The sequence below is a fragment of the Oncorhynchus gorbuscha genome, linkage group LG10, assembly GCF_021184085.1.
Source record: "Oncorhynchus gorbuscha isolate QuinsamMale2020 ecotype Even-year linkage group LG10, OgorEven_v1.0, whole genome shotgun sequence".
Taxonomy (NCBI): Eukaryota; Metazoa; Chordata; class Actinopteri; order Salmoniformes; family Salmonidae; genus Oncorhynchus; species Oncorhynchus gorbuscha.
The window spans coordinates 52,228,037-52,251,245 of record NC_060182.1 but is presented as its reverse complement, the minus strand read 5'-3'; the positions used below and the strand labels follow the sequence as shown (position 1 = coordinate 52,251,245).

General features: G+C 41.7%; 1 protein-coding gene across 1 annotated transcript in view; it reads left to right on the top strand.

The window, feature by feature from the left end:
- Positions 1–23,209, top strand: part of LOC124046231 (GTP cyclohydrolase 1) — a 46,821-nt gene that overhangs the window by 12,630 nt on the left and 10,982 nt on the right. The window contains exons 2-3 of the mRNA XM_046366374.1: positions 7,226–7,335; positions 16,103–16,158. Of these exons, the coding sequence (XP_046222330.1) occupies positions 7,226–7,335; positions 16,103–16,158 (166 nt within the window). The remainder of the gene's footprint in view (positions 1–7,225; positions 7,336–16,102; positions 16,159–23,209) is intronic.

Sequence of the window (23,209 nt, the reverse complement as noted above, 5' to 3'; positions counted from 1 at the left end):
TCTTCAGGGCTATACGCTGACCTTGAAAAATAGAGGTGGACACAAAAATATTAAGGAGCACAATAAAAAAATATTTGAAATATTAATTTCTTAATTTTTCTAGGCACCACTGGTGCTCCTAAACTAAAATTCCAGGTTGCACAGTAAAATATTTAGGAACATATGCGAGTAAAATGGTCACACTGTAGAGCTCTGTTCTGCATGGAAGTATGGGCCAAAATTCTTCCACAGTGATGTGAGAGACTGAGTAACAACTTCAGGAAGCATTTGGTTGCAGTCATTGCACCTACAGATGTCGGATCTTAACTTCATCACTCTTTTGTCGCAGATAATTTCTTGCTGCATCAGGAAATTAAAATGAGTCCCTGAAAAAGAGCAGTTATTTTTCTCTCCATGCGGGGGGCAGTCGAGTAATTGGGATCGGGGCTTGCTATCCAAATAATTTTGTCTCTCGCTCACTCAAATGCTAGGCATACTATATGTCCTATTTCTGCAACATTCAAATGTACAAAGATTATTGATTTTCATTTTAGCGTGTATTGATGGTTTAACGAGACATCAGCTGGTGACAGTGCCATCAATAGTTGCAAGAAGGTCCCTTGTTATTTGATTATATTCCAATTGGCTAAATTCTGTAGTCTACCTACTAGCCTATCCAATGAAAGGTGAAAGGTGTGAAAACCGATAATAGGCATCTGTGTTCCCATGGCTGAGTTGATGAGCTGATTTGGTCCCTCAGTTGATGTTGGTTTATTTTCATTATTCCAATATGTTTTCATTAATTGAATTCACTTAGTCTATTTTATGATAATTTGTAAGATTCCTATTTGCATAAAATAGACAGAGACCAGTCTTATCAGAAATAGATAATATTATTTATTCTCAGAGTGCGCTGCCATGTAACTACGAACAACAGTTTATATAAAATATGAATGTCACAGTTTCTAGAATGAATCTCCTCCTCCCGACCAAGACAGAGCAAGTTTAAAAGTTCATTCCGACCCACTAGCGCACACACAGGACAAACAATAAAACTGAATTTACTCTTGACCCCTCACCATTATCGATCACCACTTAGCTGACAGTTCTAGTTAACAGAAAACCTGGGAATGCACTCATTGCCTTATCTAAAACACCCCAGAGCTAAGTTTCCTCGGTTCAACCATAGGTTAAATACCTGTTCTGTTTACTTAAAAAAAACACTTCCAATATTCTCCAACCTGGCTGGAATGGTATTTATTTTATTTTATTACACCCTGTTTCAGGCTCCACAATCCCTCACTTATGAATTCATATTGTTAATCAGATATAATAAAACAGAGTATAAGTTTACTTAGTTACAGTTCTATTTAAAATGGGGATATTGTTTAGTCATTTATTCAGTTGATTGACAGATGTAGGCCTACTGTAAAACAAACTTTCCCCCAGTGTGGATGCTCGTCCACATTTAATAGTTAGGCTACAGTATGTATAATTTGTCAATACAGTTTTGGTCTTTGGTGTGATTGAAAGCCTGTATTGTTTGGCTTTAATATTTCATTTCGTAAGGCTGTGTTTATGCATTTGAGCTTACCCAAAGGCGATTTCGTTGAGCTGTGAAACGTTTGTTTGATGTGTAAATTGTCAGACATTCATTCATTCATTCATTCATTCATTCATTCATTAATTCAATATTCATTCAATATACTTACAAGCAAAAATTAAAGCAGGAAGCACCAGTGACTCGGTCAATAAAGAAATGGTCAGATGAAGCAATTGCTAAACTACAGGACTGCTTTGCTATCACAGACTGGAACATGTTCCGGGATTCTTCCGATGACATTGAGGAATAGACCACATCAGTCACTGGCTTTATCAATAAGTGCATTGAGGACATGGTCCCCACAGTGACTGTACGTACATACCCCAACCAGAAGCCACTGAGCTAAAGGGTAGAGCTGCCTCTTTCAAGGTGCGGGACTCTAACCCGGAAGCTTACAAGAAATCCCGCTTTGCCCTGCGACGAACCATCAAACAGGCAAAGCGTCAATACAAGACTAATATTGAATCATACTACACCGGCTCCAACGCTCGTCGGATGTGGCAGGGCTTGCAAACTATTACAGACTACAAAGAGAAGCATAGCCGCGAGCTGCCCAGTGACACGAGCCTACCAGACGAGCTAAATCAGTTCTATGCTCACTTCGAGGCAAGCAACATTGAGGCATGCATGAGAGTATCAGCTATTCCGGACGACTGTGTGGTCACGCTCTCCGTGGCCGACGTGAGTAAGACCTTTAAACAGGTCAACATACACAAGGCTGCGGGGCCAGATGGATTACCAGGACGTGTGCTCCGGGCATGTGCTGACCAACTGGCAGGTGTCTTCACTGACATTTTCAACATGTCCCTGATTGAGTCTGTAATACCACCATAGTCCGTGTGCCCAAGAACACAAAGGCAACCTGCCTAAATGACTACAGACCCGTAGCACTCACATCCGGCTCACATCAACACCATTATCCCAGAAACTCTAGACCCACTCCAATTTGCATACCGCCCAAACCGATCCACAGATGATGCAATCTCTATTGCACTCCACACTGCCCTTTCCCACCTGGACAAAAGGAACACCTATGTGAGAATGCTGTTCATTGACTACAGCTCAGCGTTCAACACCATAGTACCCTCAAAAAGCTCATCACCAAGCTAAGGATCCTGGGACTAAACACGTCCCTCTGCAACTGGATCCTGGACTTCCTGACAGGCCACCCCAGGTAGTGAGGTTAGGTAGCAACACATCTGCCACACTGATCCTCAACACTGGATCTCCCCAGCGGTGCGTGCTCAGTCCCATCCTGCACTCCCTGTTCACCCACGACTGCATGGCCAGGCACGACTCCAACACCATCATTAAGTTTGCTGATTACCGACAACGACGAGACGGCCTATAGGGAGGAGGTCAGAGACCTGGCCGGGTGGTGCCAGAATAACAACCTCAACGTAACCAAGACTAAGGAGATGATTGTGGACTACAGGAAAAGGAGCACCGAGCACGTCCCCATTCTCATCGACGGGGCTGTAATGGAGCAGGTTGAGAGCTTCAAATTCCTTGGTGTCCACATCAACAACAAATTAGATTGGTCCAAACACACCAAGACAGTCGTGAATAGGGCATGACCCAGTACATCGGCCCAGTACATCACTGGGGCAAAGCTGCCTGCCATCCAGGACCTCTACACCAGCCGGTGTCAGAGGAAGGCCCTAAAAATTGTCAAAGACCCCAGCCACCCCCAGTCATAGACTGTTCTCTCTACTACCGCATGGCAAGCGGTACCGGAGTGTCAAGTCGAGGACAAAAAGGCTTCTCAACAGTTTTTACCCCCAAGCCATAAGACTCCTGAACATAGTCACTTAACAATACATTCATGTACATACTACCTAAATTGGCCCGACCAACCAGTGCTCCCGCACATTGGCTAACTGGGCTATCTGCATTGCGTCCCACCACCCGCCAACCCCTCTTTTTACGCTTCTGCTTCTCTCTGCTCATCATATATGCATAGTCACTTTAACGATACCTATATGTACATACTACCTTGTTACTCTTTTTTTTCAAATGTCTTTTTACAGTTTTATTTCTTTACTTACCTATTGTTCACCTAACACCTTTTTTGCACTATTGGTTAAAGCCTGTAAGTAAGCATTTTACTGTAATATCTGTTGTATTCGGCACGCGTGACAAATAAACTTTGATTTTATTTGAATGACGGGGATGAGGACCTTGTCGGGCATCTGAAGTAAATCCTTCCCATCCGACTCGTTGAAGAAAAGGTATTACTCCGGTACGGGGTGAGTAATCGCTGTCCTGATATCTAGAAGCTATTTTTCGTCATAAGACACGGTCGCAGAAACATTATGTACAAAATAAGTTACAAATAACTAAAGAAAACATGCAAAATAGCACAATTGGTTACGGGATCGTAAAACGGCAGCCATCTCCTTTAGCGCCATTCTCAAGAGAGAAGCACGAAATTTAACTTCACTAAACTGTCTACAGTTTTCCACTTTAGTTAACACTATCGACTTTTTCACTCTACTGTGGAAATTCTGATCAAATAAACGCAATATTAGCCAATTTCAATGTAATATACTGAAACAAAACAAACAAGATTGCAAGATTTAGCATGCTAAACTAACTGTGCAAGAGATTTTCTTCTAGGCAGAGCGCATTGCAGTAGGATTCTATTGCATTGACAGGCACGACTAGACTCAGGCACATACTCTACACAAACCTGTGCGCCATAACCAATCAGAGCTGCAGTAGTCCTATATGTAAATAGCCATTGGCATTTATGGATCTGTGCCATTGTCTTTGAACTGGACTGTGTTTAGGCTACACTAGTCATGAGTAGATGTGCTTGTTTTGAGATCAAAGTGAGAGTTGTGTGTAGCCACCTGTGCACAGTTGTTCATATTCTTTGCTAGTTAGTGAGTTATTAGCCCAGTTGTAGCTAATGTCTAAACAGTGGGAGAGTGTTTGCCTCCAACAAGTGCACAAAATGTGTGTTTTAAAAGGCCAAGTGTTGTATTTTGAGACGTCTTGAATAAGCTAAGTAGCCAATAGGCAGAGGGTAGCATAATTTGTCTGATTCTCTGTAATAATGGTATGGGAATAATAATGAATTTTATTTTGTTAACATTTTAACATGTTAAAATGTTATGGAGTGTGTTTTTTCTCCATTGTTTTTGATGGTGGCCACCCTGGTAGGCCTATATTATGATCAAATAGCCACAGTTGTCTACTTGGCCACTGTGAAAACTTTAATTTAAAGAGGGTACAGCCTCAATGTTCACAGTAAATGCATGCTGGAAGTTTTCACAAAGTTAAAGTTTGCACTCTGTAGACCTGAAATTGAATACTCAAGGCCTGACATTTATTTTAGGGAACATTGGTTATGACACCTACATAAGTGTCAAAATCCACAAAACCTACCACACAAGGCAAAACATTCCATTACACCGTAGCCTACATGTCAACAGTATGTTTATGTTATATGAAGTCATTTTTTTATTAACAAAATTGAATTATCACTGTAATTGCGCACACATTGATGTCAGACATGCACCTACCCCAATGCCCTGTATGTGATGACTGGGATGAATGCAGGAGCAGAGTTCAGGAGCAGGACAAGACACCCTCTTTTTGATTGATGACTGATTTTAGGGCCTGTACCTGATAGGCCTATTGTCACGCCTTGGTCATTGTATTTTGTGTTTTCGTTATATGTTTGGTCAGGCCAGGGTGTGACATGGGTTTATAGGTTGTGGTTCGTATTGGGGTTTGTAGTATTTGGGATCGCGGCTGATTAGGGGTCTTGTATAGGCTTGGCTGCCTGAGGCGGTTCTCAATCAGAGTCAGGTGATTCTCGTTGTCTCTGATTGGGAACCGTATTTAGGTAGCCTGGTTTCACTTTATATTTCGTGGGTGATTGTTCCTGTCTCTGTGTAGTTTCACCAGATAGGCTGTAATAGGTTTCACGTTCCGTTTGTTGTTTTTGTATATGTATAAGTTGTTTCATGTATCACGATCTTTGTTCATTAAAGTCATGAGTAACCACTACGCTGCATTTCGGTCCGACTCTCTTTCCACAAACGAAGAACGCCGTTACACCTATCTAGCTAATATGATTATGTTGGTCATCATGCTTCTTGACAGTGTCACAAAGTTTATTTTCTACATGTTATTTAAAACATGATGAAAAAAACATGAATGTAAAGAATTTATTACGACAAAAACTGGAAAGGATTTAATGAGCAAACTTTAAAATTAAACTTCTTGGCAGGGAAATAACTAATTTGAATTAATGTGAGTTTTGACACTTATGTAGGTGTCATAACCAGCCATAAAATAACGCAATATATGTCACAACAGGTATATATGGGTCATGACAGTGTTATAACCATATTATGACAGGTTATTTCAAGTTATGACATGGTTATGACCTTGTCATCTCATCTTATGACACTGGGTGTCAAGTAATGTGTTACCTTATTTGGTATAATAAGACAATATAAAAAAATATTCTTCCTATTGCTTCCCTTCAACATAAAAAAATGATGAAACATACAGTACCAGTCAAAAGTATGGACACACCTACTCATTAAAGGGTTTTTCTTTAGTTTGACTATTTTCTACATTGTAGAATAATAGTGAAGAAGACATCAAAACGATGAAATAACACATGGAATCATGTAGTAACCAAAAAAGTGTTTAACAAATCAAAATATATTTGGGATTTTAGATTCGTCAAAGTAGCCACCCTTTGTTTTGATGACAGCTTTGCACGCTGTTGGCATTCTTTGTTGGCATTCTCTCAACCAGCTTCACCTGGAATGCTTTTCCAACAGTCTTGAAGGAGTTCCCACATATGTTGGCTGCTTTTCCTTCACCCTGCAGTCCAACAAATCCCAAACCATCTCAATTGTAGTCGGGTGATTGTGGAGGCCAGGCCATCTGATGCAGCACTCCATCATTCTTATTCTTGGTCAAATAGCCCCGTTGAAAAACAAATGACAGTCCCACTAAGCACAAACCAGATGAGATGGTGTATTGCTGCAGAATGCTGTTGTAGCCATGCTGGTTAAGTGTGCCTTGAATTCTAAATAAATCACTGACAGTGTGACCAGCAAAGCACCATCACACTTCCTCCTCCATGTTTCATGGTGGGAACCCCACATGCAGAGATCATCCATTCACCTATTCTGCGTCTCACAAAGACACAGCAGTTGGAACCAAAAATTTGGACTCATCAGACTAAAGGACAGATATATGTTCAGATATTCAAATTTCCCCCTGCAACAAAGGTTGGCACAACCAATTACTGAGTGTAAGGGGGCAATTACTTTTTCACACTGTGGCATTGGGTGTTGCGTAACTTTGTTTATTAAGTAAATTAAAGCAGTATCAATATGTTGTGTTATTTGTTCACTCAGGTTCCCTTCATCTAATATTAGGTTTTGGTTGAAGATCTGATAACATTTAGTGTCAGAAGTATATGCAAAAATAGACAATCAGAAAGGTGGCAAATACTTTATCACGGCACTGTATGTCATATGGGATGGATGGAGAGTGATTAGGTTGGGGGGGTCTCATTTGAGTGTCTCGTCAAGGGTCTCGGAGATTTTGTGGCGTCGACTCGATGGCCCTCGCACTCATCCGTCTCGCTCTCATTTTCTTTTGCAGATGTGCTGAACGATGCCATCTTCGACGAGGACCACGATGAGATGGTTATCGTGAAGGACATCGACATGTTCTCCATGTGCGAGCACCACCTGGTGCCCATCTTTGGCAGGGTAATAACACACACACACACACACACACACACACACACACACACACACACACACACACACACACACACACACACACACACACACACACACACACACACACACACACACACACACACACACACACACACACACACACACACACACACGCCCCTATCAGCACTACCAGTCCAAAGGTGTACAATTTAATCACCAGTTATGGAGAATCTCTTCCAGAGGTGAGACCAAGTCATTGTTTTACAAGTCACAAGTAAGTCTCAAGTCTTAGCGCTCAAGTCAAGTCTCAAGTCAAGACTGTCAAGTATCAAGTCAAGTCTCAAGTCCTAAACTTTGAGTTTTGAGTCCTAAACAAGTCATAATGTGCTCTTCACCAAATGTAATACCATTTCATATTTTTAACAAGAGTAATAGTATATTACATTTACGCAAATCATGAATGCATTTAAAAATATCTATATATTTATTACTTTCCAATTAAACGTTATATTCCCATGGAACTACATGGTTAGCCATGAGAAAGATACACCCCCCCCCCCAACAAAACAATAGTGATTGACTATCGAGGATTGTTATGGGGCGCAATCGGGCGATGTAGGTTTGTACACAATCACCCAACCTTAACACACACACTGTGTGGTTACAGTAGGTTACATATGTCAATGGTTTTAGGAACAGCAGTAACATCAGGCAGGATTTAGGCTACCAAATGCCTAGCCAGTTGTAGCTCAATCTAGGGTGCAATGATCACGTTCCCGCACTGACTGACTGTGTGGAGGCTCATTGATTTTAACGTTATGTTAGCCTATATGATACACCAGTAAAGTAATAAAATATATAGCTGTCGACTATATTAGCCACGACTTACCATTCTTTGTGCAGCTTCAAATGTCAAACAAAGTTTGAAATTGTTGCGCCTCCGTCTGTAATTTTCTTCCCGCATGTTTTGCAAGTTGCAATCTGTTTTTTGTTGATACAGCGTAGTCTTTATATCCGAAAATAATAATTTGGGGTATCATCTTTCCAAGGGCTCCATCTGAATTCACCCACCGACGATCCTCTGCCCTGCCACGAACAACTTTTTCTCAGCTGGCACAATTTGATTGACCTCTGTCCGATTTAAACTGTAATCCGTTAAATGAAGAGTTGATGCACTGCACACTTTTTTTAATAGCATCAGTTTTAATATTTGGGCTTGGGGAGGGTATCAAGTCAGGTCGAGTCATAAGGCTCCAGTCCATGTCAAGTCATGAGTCATTGGTGTTAAAGTCAAAGTCGAGTTGCAAGTCATCATATTTGTGACTCGAGTCTGACTTGAGTCCAAGTCATGTGACTCGAGTCCACAACTCTGACCTCTTCTACTTTGGATTCATCACACATAACCCAAAAGGTACATTACTCAGTGGGAGACATTTGGCACATTACATTATTTTCTCATCACAGTTTTTATGTATCTCTTTGGTCATATTTTCACATGTGTGGTACATTTTCACAACTCTTAGTACAAAACTCCAAACTGGTCACACTTATGATGTAAGGAGAACATTGGTTTAATCACCAAAACACAACATAATGATATCTTTTCAATGTAGTCGTTTTAACTACCAGTTAATCCAATAACAAACAATGTAAGATATGTTTTTCAAATCGCCCTTAGAAGTGCTGAAAGTGGGCCTGCCGAGTGGCGTAGCGGTCTAAGACACTGCAGTGCTCGAGGCGTCACTACAGATCTGGGTTCAAACCCGGGCTGTGTCGCAGCCGGCCGCGACCGGAAGACCCATGAGGCAACAATACTGTAAATTACAATAGATTACATACTTAGGCAATACACTTACATTACCAAGAAAATTACCAAGTATAATTTCCATAATATCTATACAATGTGTGATCAATGAAGACATCCTCTAAAATCATTCTTGCAAAATAAATTATTTGTATTTTTCGGATATAATTGCAACACTGCACACTTTTTTTAATAGCATCAGTTTTAATATTTGGGCTTGGGGAGGGTATCAAGTCAGGTCGAGTCATAAGGCTCCAGTCCATGTCAAGTCCATGTCAAGTCATGAGTCATTGGTGTCTGTAATCAAATGAAAGAAATGAACATTTATGAAAATAAAACAATGGTCAGCACGCATTCATTTGCATCAAGCCTGTCTTAATCATTTGGCCATAAATTCTCATCCCCTTCACCTTGACAGGCCTGATCAATTTAATTGAGTATCACAATGAGGTGTGCAGCGTTTTAGGATCCAAGTAATGGCCTACGTCCTACCACACCGTCTTCAGAGATAGCTGCGCGCATGGAGATGTTTCCCCCAAGTTGTCCTTGCACTTGGACGGTCGCCCGTACGCCCATGGCGCTGAGTTTTGGCCAGGTTGAAGCCCACTTCGTCAACAAAGATATGCTTGTTATGGTTCACAGCAGTATCAAGCACCATCACCCTGGTTAGTTATTTTACAGTAGTTCCAACATCAAATTGTGAAGTAGCATGTGCATTAAATAGTAACAGTAATACAGTATATAGTGTGGTACCTGAAAATACTCGGCCTGCAGTTGTTTCACCCAGTCGTTTCTCTCAAAGGGCATCAGGTAAATGTGTTTCATAGATACCTGGTTCCTCTTCAAAAGGCGTGTGACTGTTGGTAGGCTGATGGATGCCACATTGGCAAAGGTGTCATCTTTCTCTTCAATGACCTGCTTTATTTCAGACAGCCGTATGTCATTCCTGGCCCTTACCATTTCCACCACTGTCCACTCCTGCTGATCGGTCAGCACACAGTCACGGCCACCACCATATGGGGTCTTCTGTCAATTCTGAGGGTAGAACAGATATACTGTCAATATATCATACTGTAAGAATACTGTGAAATGTTTTGTGAATTTACATGCATTACAATGTGCCATTTAGTATATATGTAATGGTAACGCATGGTGCATATCCTGTAGATTTATCTGTTTTTTTTTGTTCTCATGATCGAATTGACAATTGATCTTTTCAGATTGGGGTAAACTAATTTGGCAGCCTCTGCTATGTATGGTAAGGTCTCTGTTTATTAGACCCAACAGTTCCAAGCCGTCTGCCTCCCTCTCTCTGATGTCCACCTCTTTGACAGTGCCCATGCCTACTTCTTTGATTTTTTTGATGGGGCCCATGCCCACCTCTTTGATGGGGCCCATGCCCACCTCTTTGATGGGGCCCATGCCCACCTCTTTGATGGGGCCCATGCCCACCTCTTTGATGGGGCCCATGCCCACCTCTTTGATGGGGCCCATGCCCACCTCTTTGATGGGGCCCATGCCCACCTCTTTGATGGGGCCCATGCCCACCTCTTTGATGGGGCCCATGCCCACCTTTGATGGGGCCCATGCCCACCTCTTTGATGGGGCCCATGCCCACCTCTTTGATGGGGCCCATGCCCACCTCTTTGATGGGGCCCATGCCCACCTCTTTGATGGGGCCCATGCCCACCTCTTTGACCTCTTTGATGGGGCCCATGCCAACCTCTTTGACCTCTTTGATTGTGTCCATTCTCAAAATCCATATATAGTAGACAAACCAGTTTAAAATCTTTTGTGAAAGGCAATTACTTTATATGAAAGGTGTTTATAGATGGAGGTTTGGTGAAAACGTTACTGTGTGATTTTGTGTGTTGTACTTGTGAAAGTAGTACCAAAGCCATAAAAAAAAGAAGACGTCTTATAACAAGATTACAACCTCACGTTCTCTGCTACAACCAGATGAAAATATATTTTGAATTCCTTTTACAACCAGTAAACAACCTGACCATGATGTCATAAAAGTCCTTTGAACCTGTTTTTCCTGCTGGGTAATACTGTATGTTAAATCACTGAAAGAAGGCTCAAGGTCAAAGTCACCCTGTGTTGTACTCCACTAGCTTAGAATATTCCCTGCAATATGCAACTGTTCAGGGAAGCCAGGAACCAATACACACAGTCAGTTAGGAAAGCAAAGGCTAGCTTTTTCAAACAGAAATTTGCATCCTGCAGCACCAATTCCAAAACGTTTCGGGACACTGTAAAGTCTATGGAGAATAAAAGTACCTCCTCACAGCTGCCCACTGCACTGAGACTAGGACACACTGTCACCATTGATAAATCCACGATAATCGAGAATTTCAAAAAGCATTTCTCTACGAGCTCCGACTGGGGAAAATAAGTTTAGAACAGTCATCCAACTCGGAATTCCAAGTCGGGAACTCAGGCCTATTTCAAATTTTTTTTAAAGTTCCCAGTTGTCTTCAATGCACCATAAATCCAGAGAATGCCTACCTTTTGATTACAAAGTTTGATGACAAAATTTGCCTACAAGGACTGCTGTGCCACCTTCCTGTTCAAGTGAGCACAGCACATCAAGGTGAGTCCAAAAATGTATTGTAGGCTGCTGCATAAATTGTAATTTTCCAGGGAGATATGTATCCTGTAGCAAAGAAAGTAATACTAAGTGTATGTTGTGTAGTAAGCTGTTAGTAGCCCATGTGCCTCACCCTAATTATTTAGGCCTTTGCCCCCTCATAATGTAGCCTACTGTTCTGACTTGGTGGTGCCTGTTTTAGAGAAATGTAATCATTGAATATTGTAAGCTTTCATTGTCTGCTTATATGCCCCCTTTATTTATCCTACGGTTCTGAATGTTCTGAATTCTGTCGATGTACATTTCAAAAGTGCTGAAAAAGTTGTTATATTGACTACGTTCGTCCTAGCTCGCTCATTAATGTTTAATTATGCCATAGTTTGTACATCTCAATTGTCAGTAGAAACCACATTTGTTTAAGCAAGTCAGCCATATCAGCTATGTTTTTTTAAAGGCTGTAAATGAGGCTGAATTAACTGTTTCGCTGCCATACAAGGCTCCACTGATAGCCAGGTGTAGCAGTGGTAAGGATTCACTCTATGGTGCTGAAAAGACAGCTTTATGTAGGCCCTAACAGTTTGTGGGCACCGTTTGTCACTGTTATAGTGCAATTAATGTATTGTTTAGTGTTGTGTTGTATAGTGGCTTTGCTGGCATGCATCTAAACATTTTTGGGGGAGTTTTCCCCACCAAGATTTGCATACTAAAATCGCCACTGATGATGCCACAATTGTGAGAGGAGTAACCTATTGATAAAGGCTTTCTTTGTCCACTGATGAGCCTGTAATTGAGCCCAGCTGTGATTAAACTACTGGTAAATAAAAATGTCCCACAGCACCGACCAAGTATGTGTTCCAAATGGCACCCTATTGCACTACTTTTGACCAGGGCCCATAGGACTCTCAGAAAATGTTGTGGACTATATTGGGAAAAGGGTGACATTTGGAACGCCACGCAAATCAGATGAAATCCCATTAGCAGGGATTCAAGTGAGACACGCTTGCCTCTGGAAATTCTCCTGTTTGACATTTAGTACCGTAGACCTAGCATTCGGCCCTCTATTCTCCCCTCATCTTACCCTGCAGGTGTTTGCCATTTAAGACAAAGAGGGAGGCAATTTATACTTTCACATCCCTTTCACACCGTCAAAAGGGCCATGATGATAGAGGGAGCAAGCGTTACACACACACACACAGACTGTGACTTTTTCTCTTTGTGCTGTGTGTGTGTGTGTGTGTGTGTGTTTGTTTGTCAGCAGCTGGCTGTCAGAAGGCCACTTTGTTTCCGTTCATCTCCTTCCCCCGCTGATAGCTCCCTGTCGTCGTCACAAGCGCGAGTCGCCTCTTATCCACGCACTCATCTATTTCCCTGCACGTCTATCCATGCTGCCCGCTGAGTGCTATAATGACTCACCGATTTCTCCCCGCCAACTGAAATATGGAGCCGTTTGGTGCTCTCTTTTTTTCATTTTCGTCACGCCTCCAGTCAGTCAGTTGTCTTTTAATAACGCTTTTAGTGTTTGTCATCACCTCGCGACAACTTGATATTGTTTTTCATTGTGTTTGGCTTTAATGTATACCTTTACACCCCATACCTTTGACAAACCACGAAACCTGTCTCTGAACCCTACTTTTAATCAAACTTGAATCCCGTCTTTTCGAAGTGAAGTGAAAGTGTTGCTTATTTACCCAGTTCAGAAATTCGCTTTTTAAACGTGCAGCAGTGAGCCGAAAGGAGGAAGCTGAAGAGCTTGGATGAAGATAGTTAAATGACGCCATCTTTATCACAACCAACCAGAAAGAGAGAGGGGGAGGGGGACAGGAGAGGAGGAAATCCTTGTATGCATGCCCTTTCTCTCAGCCTGTTTCATCAAATTGCTGCTGACATTTGAATGGAGGATGGAGGGTGAGGGGTGCCACTTAGCCTCCCAGTCATACGCAGAAGCAGGCTCAACCAGCTGGATGGGGAGGAGAGTCTAGATCTCCATCCGCTTCTAATCTTTTATCTGCTGCTTATTTATCCACGGGCAGACGTGACTCCCTTACCTCCCCTGTACTCCTCCGATGGCCTTTAGATAATGTTGCCTTTTGTCTTGGTGTCTTATGATTCATGTCTTTACCACGCCTGTCATGGTGAAACACAAATGTTTAGCTTGCCTACTTCATACTGTATGATGCAGTGGCGGTCAGTGCCATTTATGATGAGGGAGGATTTTTATTTTTTTTCTTGAGCAAGGCCTTATTTCTATTACAGCATGTTGGATGTTACATTCACCCAGTTCAATGTAACATCGATAGGTTTAGGCTACTACATGATACTCTAATTTCCCCTATAACCATCATGAGGTTGAACCTAGCCTATGAATGAAAGTTTACAACGTAGGTGCACACAGGTTGAGAGAAGAATTTGAGATGACAGACAGTGACACATGGACAGACCGTGACACAAGTCAGTACCGCCTTGCACACTTGCCTGCACCTAGCTAATCATTAGTCCAACAGTATATTGGACAAATTCAAGTATTTCATCCATGTTTCGTTTGCTTCCTTTTTAAGTTTTTTTTTTACAGAATCAGCGGTTGTTTTCATTCTAGCCTCTATTCACTCTCCTCTCACCTTTTCCCTTGTTTTGTGGACTTGAATGAACAGCACATCAGCTGTATGTGACCAGGTGAAAAAACCTTTCCAAACCCAAACCATGTCATAACCGCTACACACAGCCTACATCGTTGTCCCCATTATTAGCTAAAGTAACGTTCTAGTCAACATAGAACTAATGTGTTGGTAAACCTGCTACAATCATGCAGTAACATTAGTGTATAGTCAGTAAGCAGATAGACCGACGGGCCCCGGTGGCAATAAATTAGTTAAACCAAAAGCTTACCTTGACTTGGAAGAGTTCCCGTGTTGTGTTGGATAGTCATAGCCAGCTAGCTAACAAAGCATCCCTCTGTTTGAATGTTTGGGTGTTTGAGTAACTAAACTAGCCAGCTGCATTGGCTAGCTAAGTAAGTGAAACTGAAAGTTTGTCATTTTTTAAATCTTTCTCTCTCTCTCTTTCTCTCTCTTGCTTCTCCTTCATTTTTGAAGCAATTCATTTGTTGAAAACTGTTCAACTATTGTCTTTCGCTCTCTCTTTGAGTGAACTACTCACCACATGTTATGCACTGCAGCGCTAGCTAGCTGTAGCTTCTGCTTTCAGTACTAGATTAATTCTCTGATCCTTTCATTGGGTGGACAACATGTCAGTTCATGCTGCAAGAGCTATAATAGGTTGGAGAACATCCTCTGGAAGTTGTCATAATTACTGTGTAAGTCTATGAAAGAGGGTGAGAACCAAGAGCCTCCAAGGTTTTGTATTGAAGTCAATGTACCAAGAGGAGAACGGAAGCCAGCTGTCCTCCGGCTACACCATGGTGCTTTCCTACAGAATGCTGTTGAGGCTACTGTAGACCTTTATTGCAAAACAGTGTGTTTTAATCAATTATTTGGTGACATGTGAATATATTTAGTATAGTTTTATCTAAATAGGATAACTTTTTCAATGTTTTTTACAATTTTCATTTATATGTAATTCACTGAGTAGGATGGTCCTCCCCTTCCTCCTCTGAGGAGTCTCCACTGGTATGATGGGTCCCCAATATAATATTTTTTTTTGTGTAATGAGTAACCTTGCCTGAGACTTGTGTTGCCTAGGCTTTAGCCTAGCGAGCTAACACAGTCAACCACTGAGATTCATTGAGTGTACAAAACATTAAGAACACCTGATCTTTCTATGACATAGACTGACCAGGTGAATTGAGGTGAAAGCTATAATCCCCTATTGATTTCCCTTGGTAAATCCACTTCAATCAGTGTACATGAAGGGAGGAGACAGGTTTATTAAGCCTTGAGACAATTAAGACATGGATTGTGTATGTGTGCCATTCAGAGGGTGAATGGGCCAGACAAAAGTTTGATGTGCCTTTCAATGGGGTATGGTAGTAGGTGCCAGGCGCACCGGTTTGTGTCAAGAACTGCAACGCTGCTGTGTTTTTCATGCTCAACAGTTTCCTGTGTGTTTCAAGAATGGTCCACCATCCGAAGGACATCCAGCCAACTTGACACAACTGTGGGAAGCATTGGAGTCAACATGGGCCAGCATCCCTGTGGAATGCTTTCGGCACTTTGAGTTGAGTCTGTTCTGGGGACAAAATGGGGGGGTGCAACTCAATATTAGGAAGTTGTTCTTAATGGTTTGTACACTGAGTGTATACTGTACATTGACATACCAGTTAGGTCTGTCTGGGGATTGCAGAATTTGGGGCAACATGATTTGCTGTCTGTGGTTGTGGATATGCTATAGTAAGGATCTTGGACATCACTAATGACAGACATGGTCTCTCTTTTCTCCCCCAGGTCCACATAGGCTATCTCCCCAATAAAAGGGTGCTGGGCCTCAGCAAGCTGGCCAGGTAAGAGAGTATGGACAGTTTAACAGTTTGTTTGCTATTGTTGCCAAAAACATTTAATGGGTCAGCACTCCGCACACAAAAAGATGTCGCAAAAAACATACTTAATTTTTTGTTTTTCTAAATAATGTTGACTGGTTCAGGGATAGCATAACCAAATGTTTCGACTAAATAAGGATCCGCTCCCTTTTTTCAATTTTCGTCTAAATTGACATACCCAAATCTAACTGCCTGTAGCTCTGGACCTGAAGCGAGGATATGCATATTATTGATACCATTTGAAAGGAAACACTTTGAAGTTTGTGGAAATGTGAAATGAATGTAGGAGAATATAAAACATTGGTAAAAGATCATCTTTTTTCTATTTTTTTTTACCATTTTTGAAATGCAAGAGAAAGGCCATAATGAATTATTCTAGCCCAGGCACTGTTTAAACTTTGGCCACTAGATGGCAGCAGTGTATGTGCAAAGTTTTAGACTGATCCAATGAACTATTGCATATCTATTAAAAATGTTGTATCCATACTGCCCAAATGTGCCTAAATGGTTTATTCATACATTTTCAAGTTCATAATTGTGCACTCTCCTCAAACAATAGCATGGTATTCTTTCACTGTAATAGCTACTGTAAATTGGACAGTGCGGTTAGATGAACAATAATTTAAGCTTGCTGCCCATATCCGAAATGTCTGTGTCCTGGGATTGTTTCTTACAACCTCATGCTAATTACATTAGCCTTCGTTAGCTCAACCGTCCCGAGGTCGGGACACCGATCCTGTAGAGGCTTTAATATCCTTCTTCAGTGTGTAGGTATCGTTAGCTATTTAAATTCTTGTCAATATACCAGGGAACCGATCAAGGTTCCGAATTCATATGACAAAAAAATAATAACAGGAAGGTTGAATATTGTGATATTGGAGGGATTGGGATTACCTAGACTCGTGCAGTATCATCATGTGTGAATATGTAATCTGTTCTTTGTGAGTCCTTCAGACAGTACAGTACGGTCACTTATTAAATAATAGGAACTAGAACACTTAGCAATGATGAGTCTGAACTAAGAACCTGACTCACGTTGTAACTCGGAGTAAGCTGGTCCTGGGTTTAGTGGGTTAGCGGTACATTAGCTTCTACAATGTAGCATTCAGATAACATAGTTTTAGCATAGCGCTAGTGTTTACGGTAGGGCTGTTTAAGTGGAGAGGCTGCTCATGGTGGAGCTGTAAGCTGATTAGGAGTGTGTAAGTGACAAGCAAGGACTCTGATCCCACCTGACCCCAATACCTGAGCCCCTTTCACTAACACCTATTCTTACTTCCCTGGCCTGGAGTCTCACTCACGGACATCTCACCAGGCACGCATGCAGACAGTTACGCATGCAAACTTTAAGCACATGGTCTTATACACTCTGGTAGCACACAAGCTGATACTCCAGTGCTTACACAAACACACAGACCACACACACCACATAACACATTATATATCCAAAACCACAAAGATACCTCCAAGTGATGTGATTTACAATACCTGTAAAGTGGAGTAATATTTATATATAATGTGCATATTATATATTGCCTTCAGAAAGTATTCAAACCCCTTGCCTTTTTCTACATTTTGTTGTGTTACAGCCTGCATTATTACCTGGTTAAATTTAGATTTTGTGTCACTGTCCTACACACAATACCCCATAATGTCAAAATGGAATGTTTACAAATTCATTCAAATGTAATAGCTGAAATGTCTTGAGTCAATAATTATTAAACCCCTTTGTTATGGCAAGCCTAAATAAGTTCAGGTGTAAACATGTGCTTAACAAGTCACATAATACTGGACTCTCTCTGTGTGCAGTAAGTGCTTTTTTAATTACTGCCTCCTCTCTGTACCCCACACATGCAATTATCTGGAAGGTCCCTCAGTCGATCAGTGAATTTCAAACACAGATTCAACCATAAAGACCAGGGAGGTTTTCCAATGCCTCACAAAGAAGGGTACCTCCTGGTACATGGGTAAAAATAATAAATCAGACATCGAATATCCCATTAAGCATGCTGAAGCTATTAATTACACTTTGGCTGATGTATTAATACACCCATACACCTTTCCAACTAAGATATTTTTCTACTAACTAAAGCATCCTGCCAACTTTTTGACGATTTTTGCCAGCGACAAAGCATCTATTTTTATTTCTGCCAACCGCCCTAGTCATGATTGTGGTAAAGTTCTGCAAACGGCTTCGTATGAAATGTAGCTGTAATGCTGATGCGGCATTGGCACGCACTACACTCTTGAAAGTTGCTAGGCAGTGACCGTTACTACTATCCTCCTGCCAGTTGTAAACTTTGCAAGTGTAACGATTGTCGTCGGGAGAAGGAGAAGAGGACCAAAGTGCAGCGTGGTAAGTAAGTATTCATAATAATTTGAATAAAGATAAATACTGAACAAAAACAACAAACCGACAAACAACCAGTTCTGTATGGTGCAACAAAAACACTAAACAGAAAATAACTACCCACAAATCATAGTGGGAAAACAGGCTGCCTAAGTATGGTTCTCAATCAGAGACAACGATAAACAGTTGCCTCTGATTGGGAACCATAACAGGCCAAACACAGACATACAAAAACATAGAACAACACATAGAATGCCCACCTCAACTCACGTCCTGACCAAACTAAAATAGAGACATAAAAAAAGGAACTACGGTCAGGACGTGACAGCGAGGCATGTCACTTCACCCATCTCTTTGCATAGCCCACCCCCATGAACTGTTTTCTTAACCACAACAGGGTGGACCCATAAATAAATTATTAATAAATATCACTCAATGCCGTAAATATTGGAATAGAGTAGGCTAATGCAATTGAAGGCATCAAATTGTTGCATACTGAAACTCCAAAAGTCATTCAATTGTCATGATTCATTTGAAGCAGTAGCTTACCCGCGTGTGTTCATCTATTTCAGCACCGTTTCACACTGCTTTGAGATAAGCGTGGGGGCTTGATAAATCAACTAATGTCAGATTTTTGTTTTCATTGAATCTCCATTTGGATATTGGTTAGGCTGCATTTAGGCTGGAGAAATGTTAGCTAAATTAAAGTGAGTACTGCTAATGGTCCTCTTTACTTGGCTCATGTATTATCACTGATCAGAACATTTTGCCAGCATGTTATGTAGTTTAGCAAGTGGATTGTTTTGCTCTTCACTCTCAGTCGCTGAGTAGCCTAGGTCTACTTCCAACCAAAAGCCTGTGACTCATATTAATCAATCAATGTGATTTTGTTTCACTGAATCTCCGTTTGTATATTTGGTTAATTCTCTGGCTGGGCAAATAAGTGGAGGTGGTATAGCTCATCTTATTTGTTTGCTTATGTATCACTGATCAGAAAGATTTTCCATGCAACAATGTTGCCTAAATCAAGTGTACAGTTGAAGTCGGAAGTTTACATACACTTAGGTTGGAGTCATTAAAACTTGTTTTTCAACCTCTTCACAAATTTCTTGTTAAACAAAACTATAGTTTTGGCAAGTCGGTTAGGACATCTACTTTGTGCATGACACAAGTAAGTGTCATGCACAAACATGACAATTGTTTACAGAAAATTGTTTACAGACAGTTTATTTCACTTATAATTCACTGTATTAAAACTCCAGAAAATGATGACATGGCTTTAGAAGCTTCTGATAGGCTAATTGACATCATGTGATTCAATTGGAGGTGTACCTGTGGATGTATTTCAAGGCCTACCTTGAAACTCAGTGCCTCCTTGCTTGACATCATGGGAAAATCAAAAGAAATCAGCCAAGACCTTTAAAAAATTTGTAGACCTCCATAAGTCTGGTTCATCCTTGGGAGGAATTTCCAAACGCCTGAAGCTACCACGTTCATCTGTACAAACAATAGTACGCAAGTATAAACACCGTGGAACCACGCAGCCGTCATCCCGCTCAGGAAGGAGACGCGTTCTGTCTCCTAGAGATGAATGTACTTGGTGCGAAAAGTGCAAATCAATCCCAGAACAACATCAAAGGACCTTTTGAAGATGCTGGAGGAAACCGGTACAAAAGTATTTATATCCACAGTTAAATGAGTCCTATATCGACATAACCTGAAAGGCCGCTCGGCAAGGAAGAAGCCACTGCTCCAAAACTGCCATAAAATATGTACAAGTAAATAACCAGCCATTCTGTTCCCAATCCGATCTCTAGCTTTGTGCTCGTGGGTGTGTGTGTGTGTGTGTGTGGTGTCTGGTGTGTGTGATCGCGCATGTTAGGCTACATTGTGAGCTAACTTCTTGATAGTATCGCTACTTCAATCATAGATGGTATGAGGATTACAAATGGGTGGAATATTCTACAGTATTTCAAAGGACCGTGCTTTGTGCTTTGCCTGCTGCCACTTTCAACATCCAGGAAACCATGGTGGAGAGAAGGCAGCATTTACCCATGATGGTTACCAGAACTGGAAGCAGGCAACAAGTTAATTCAAGACACACAATGCTAGTGTGGAGCATAAATATGCAATGACAGCGTGGAATGTGTGGACTATTCAGAAAGGGTCTGGCTCAACAACATGCAAAGCTCTAAGTAATGGACAATCAAAAATAGTCAGAGAGAAAGCAGTTCGACACGTACAACAACACAAGAGTTACACGTGGAATAAACAAACATACAATCAATAATACAGTAGAAAAACAATATACCCCATGTGCAAATGAGGTAGGATAAGAGAGGTAAGGCAATAAATAGGCCATGGTGGCAAAGTAATTACAATATAGCAATTAAGACTGGAATGGTAGGGTGTGCAGAAGATGAATGTGCAAGTAGAGATACTGGGGTGCAAAGGAGCTAAATTAATAAATAAATAAATACAGTATAGGGATGAGGTAGATAGATGGTCTATTTATAGATGAGCTATGTACAGGTGCAGTGATCTGTGAGCTGCTCTGACAGCTGGTGCTTAAAGCTAGTGAGGGAGGTAAGAGTCTCCAGCTTCAGAGATTTTTGCAGTTCGTTCCAGTCATTGGCAGCAGAGAACTGGAAGGAGAGGCGGCCAAATGAGGAACTGGCTTTGGGGGTGACCAATGAGATACCTGCTGGAGCATGTGCTACGGGTGGGTGCTGCTATGGTGACCAGTGAGCTGAGATAAGGCGGGGCTTTACCTAGCAGAGACTTGTAGATGACCTGGAGGCAGTGGGTTTGGGGACGAGTATGAAGCGAGTACCAACCAACGAGAGCGTACAGGTCGCAGTGGTGGGTAGTATATGGGGCTTTGGTGACAAAACGGATGGCACTGTGATAGACTGCATCCAATTGGTTGAGTAGAGTGTTGGAGGCTATTTTGTAAATTAAATCGCCGAAGTCGAGGATCGGTAGGACGGTCAGTTTTACGAGGGTATGGTTGGCAGCATGAGTGAAGGATGCTTTGATGCGAAATAGGAAGCCGATTCTAGATTTAATTTTAGATGTTTAATGTGATCCTGGAAGGAGTGTTTACAGTCTAACCAGACACCTAGGTATTTCTAGTTGTCCACATATTCTAAGTTAGAAGCGTCCATGGTAGTGATGCTGGACGGGCGGGCAGGTGCGGGCAGTGAAGAGCATGCATTTAGTTTTACTTGCATTTAAGAGCAGTTGGAGACCACGGAAGGAGAGTTGTATGTCATTTGATGCTCATCTGGGGGTTAGTTAACACAGTTTCCTAAGAAGGGCCAGAGTTATACAGAATGGTGTCATCTACGTAGAGGTGGATCAGAGAATCACCAGCAGCGAGAGCGACATCATTGATGTATACAGAGAAGAAAGTCCCGAGAATTGAACCCTGTGGCACCCCCATAGACTGCCAGGTCTGGACAACATGCCCTCCGATTTGACACACTGAACTCTGTCTGAGAAGTAGTTGGTGAACCAAGCGAGGCAATCATTTGAGAAACCTAGGCTGTTGAGTCTGCCAATAAGAATGTTGTGATTGACAGAGTTGAAATCCTTAGCCAGGTTGATGAATATGGCTGTACAGTAATGTCTCTTATCGATGACGGTTATATGGTATCGTTTAGGACCTTGAGCGTGGCTGAGGTGCACCCATTACCAGCTCGGAAACCAGATTGCATAGCGGAGAAGGTACGGTGAGATTTGAAATGGTCGGTGATCTGTTTAACTTGGCTTTCAAAGACCTTAGAAAGGCAGGGTAGAATAGATATAGGTCTGTAGCAGTTTGGGTCTAGAGTGTCTCCACCTTTGAAGAGGGGGATGACCGCGGCAGCTTTCCAATCAGAACGATACGAAAGAGCGCTTGAACAGGCTAGTAATAGGGGTTGCAAAAATTTCGGCAGATAATTTAAGAAAGAGAGGGTCCAGATTGTCTAGGCCGGCTGATTTGTCGGGGTCCAGATTTTGCAGCTCTTTCAGAACATCAGCTATCTGGATTTGGGTGAAGGAGAAGTGGGGGAAGTTTGGGCGAGTTGCTGCGAGGAGCGCTGTGCAGTTCACTGGGGTTGGGGTAGTCAGGTGGAAAGCACGGCCAGCCGTAGAAAAATGCTTGTTGAAATTCTCAATTATTGTGGATTTATCGGTAGTGACAGTGTTTCCTAGCCTCAGTGCATTGGGCAGCGGGGAGGAGGTGCTCTTATTCTCCATGGACTTTACAGTGTCCCAGAACCTTTTTGAGTTTGAACTACAGGATGCAAATTTCAGTTTAAAAAGTTAGTATCAGCTTTCCTAACTGCCTGTGTGTCACAGAGAGGAGACATACAGTAGAAAGCGACATGGCTGTCAACAAGGGAAACTTCCTTGAACTTTTACAGGTCATAGGAAAATTCTACAAAACAGAAAATCTCAGATAATCAACACACATCATGCATGATATACAGAATTAAATACTGGGCAAACACTCAACTTTACAACCTTGCCTGCCTGTCCATATAAGCAGAAGGAACCAAGGCCCTGGATGTCCAGTAGATTATAGACTCATGTGCACTGAACCACAACAACATCGTCCTTCTATAAAACAACACTTGGTGAGTAACTGAAAGGTCTTTTATTTATTGACAGAGTGTG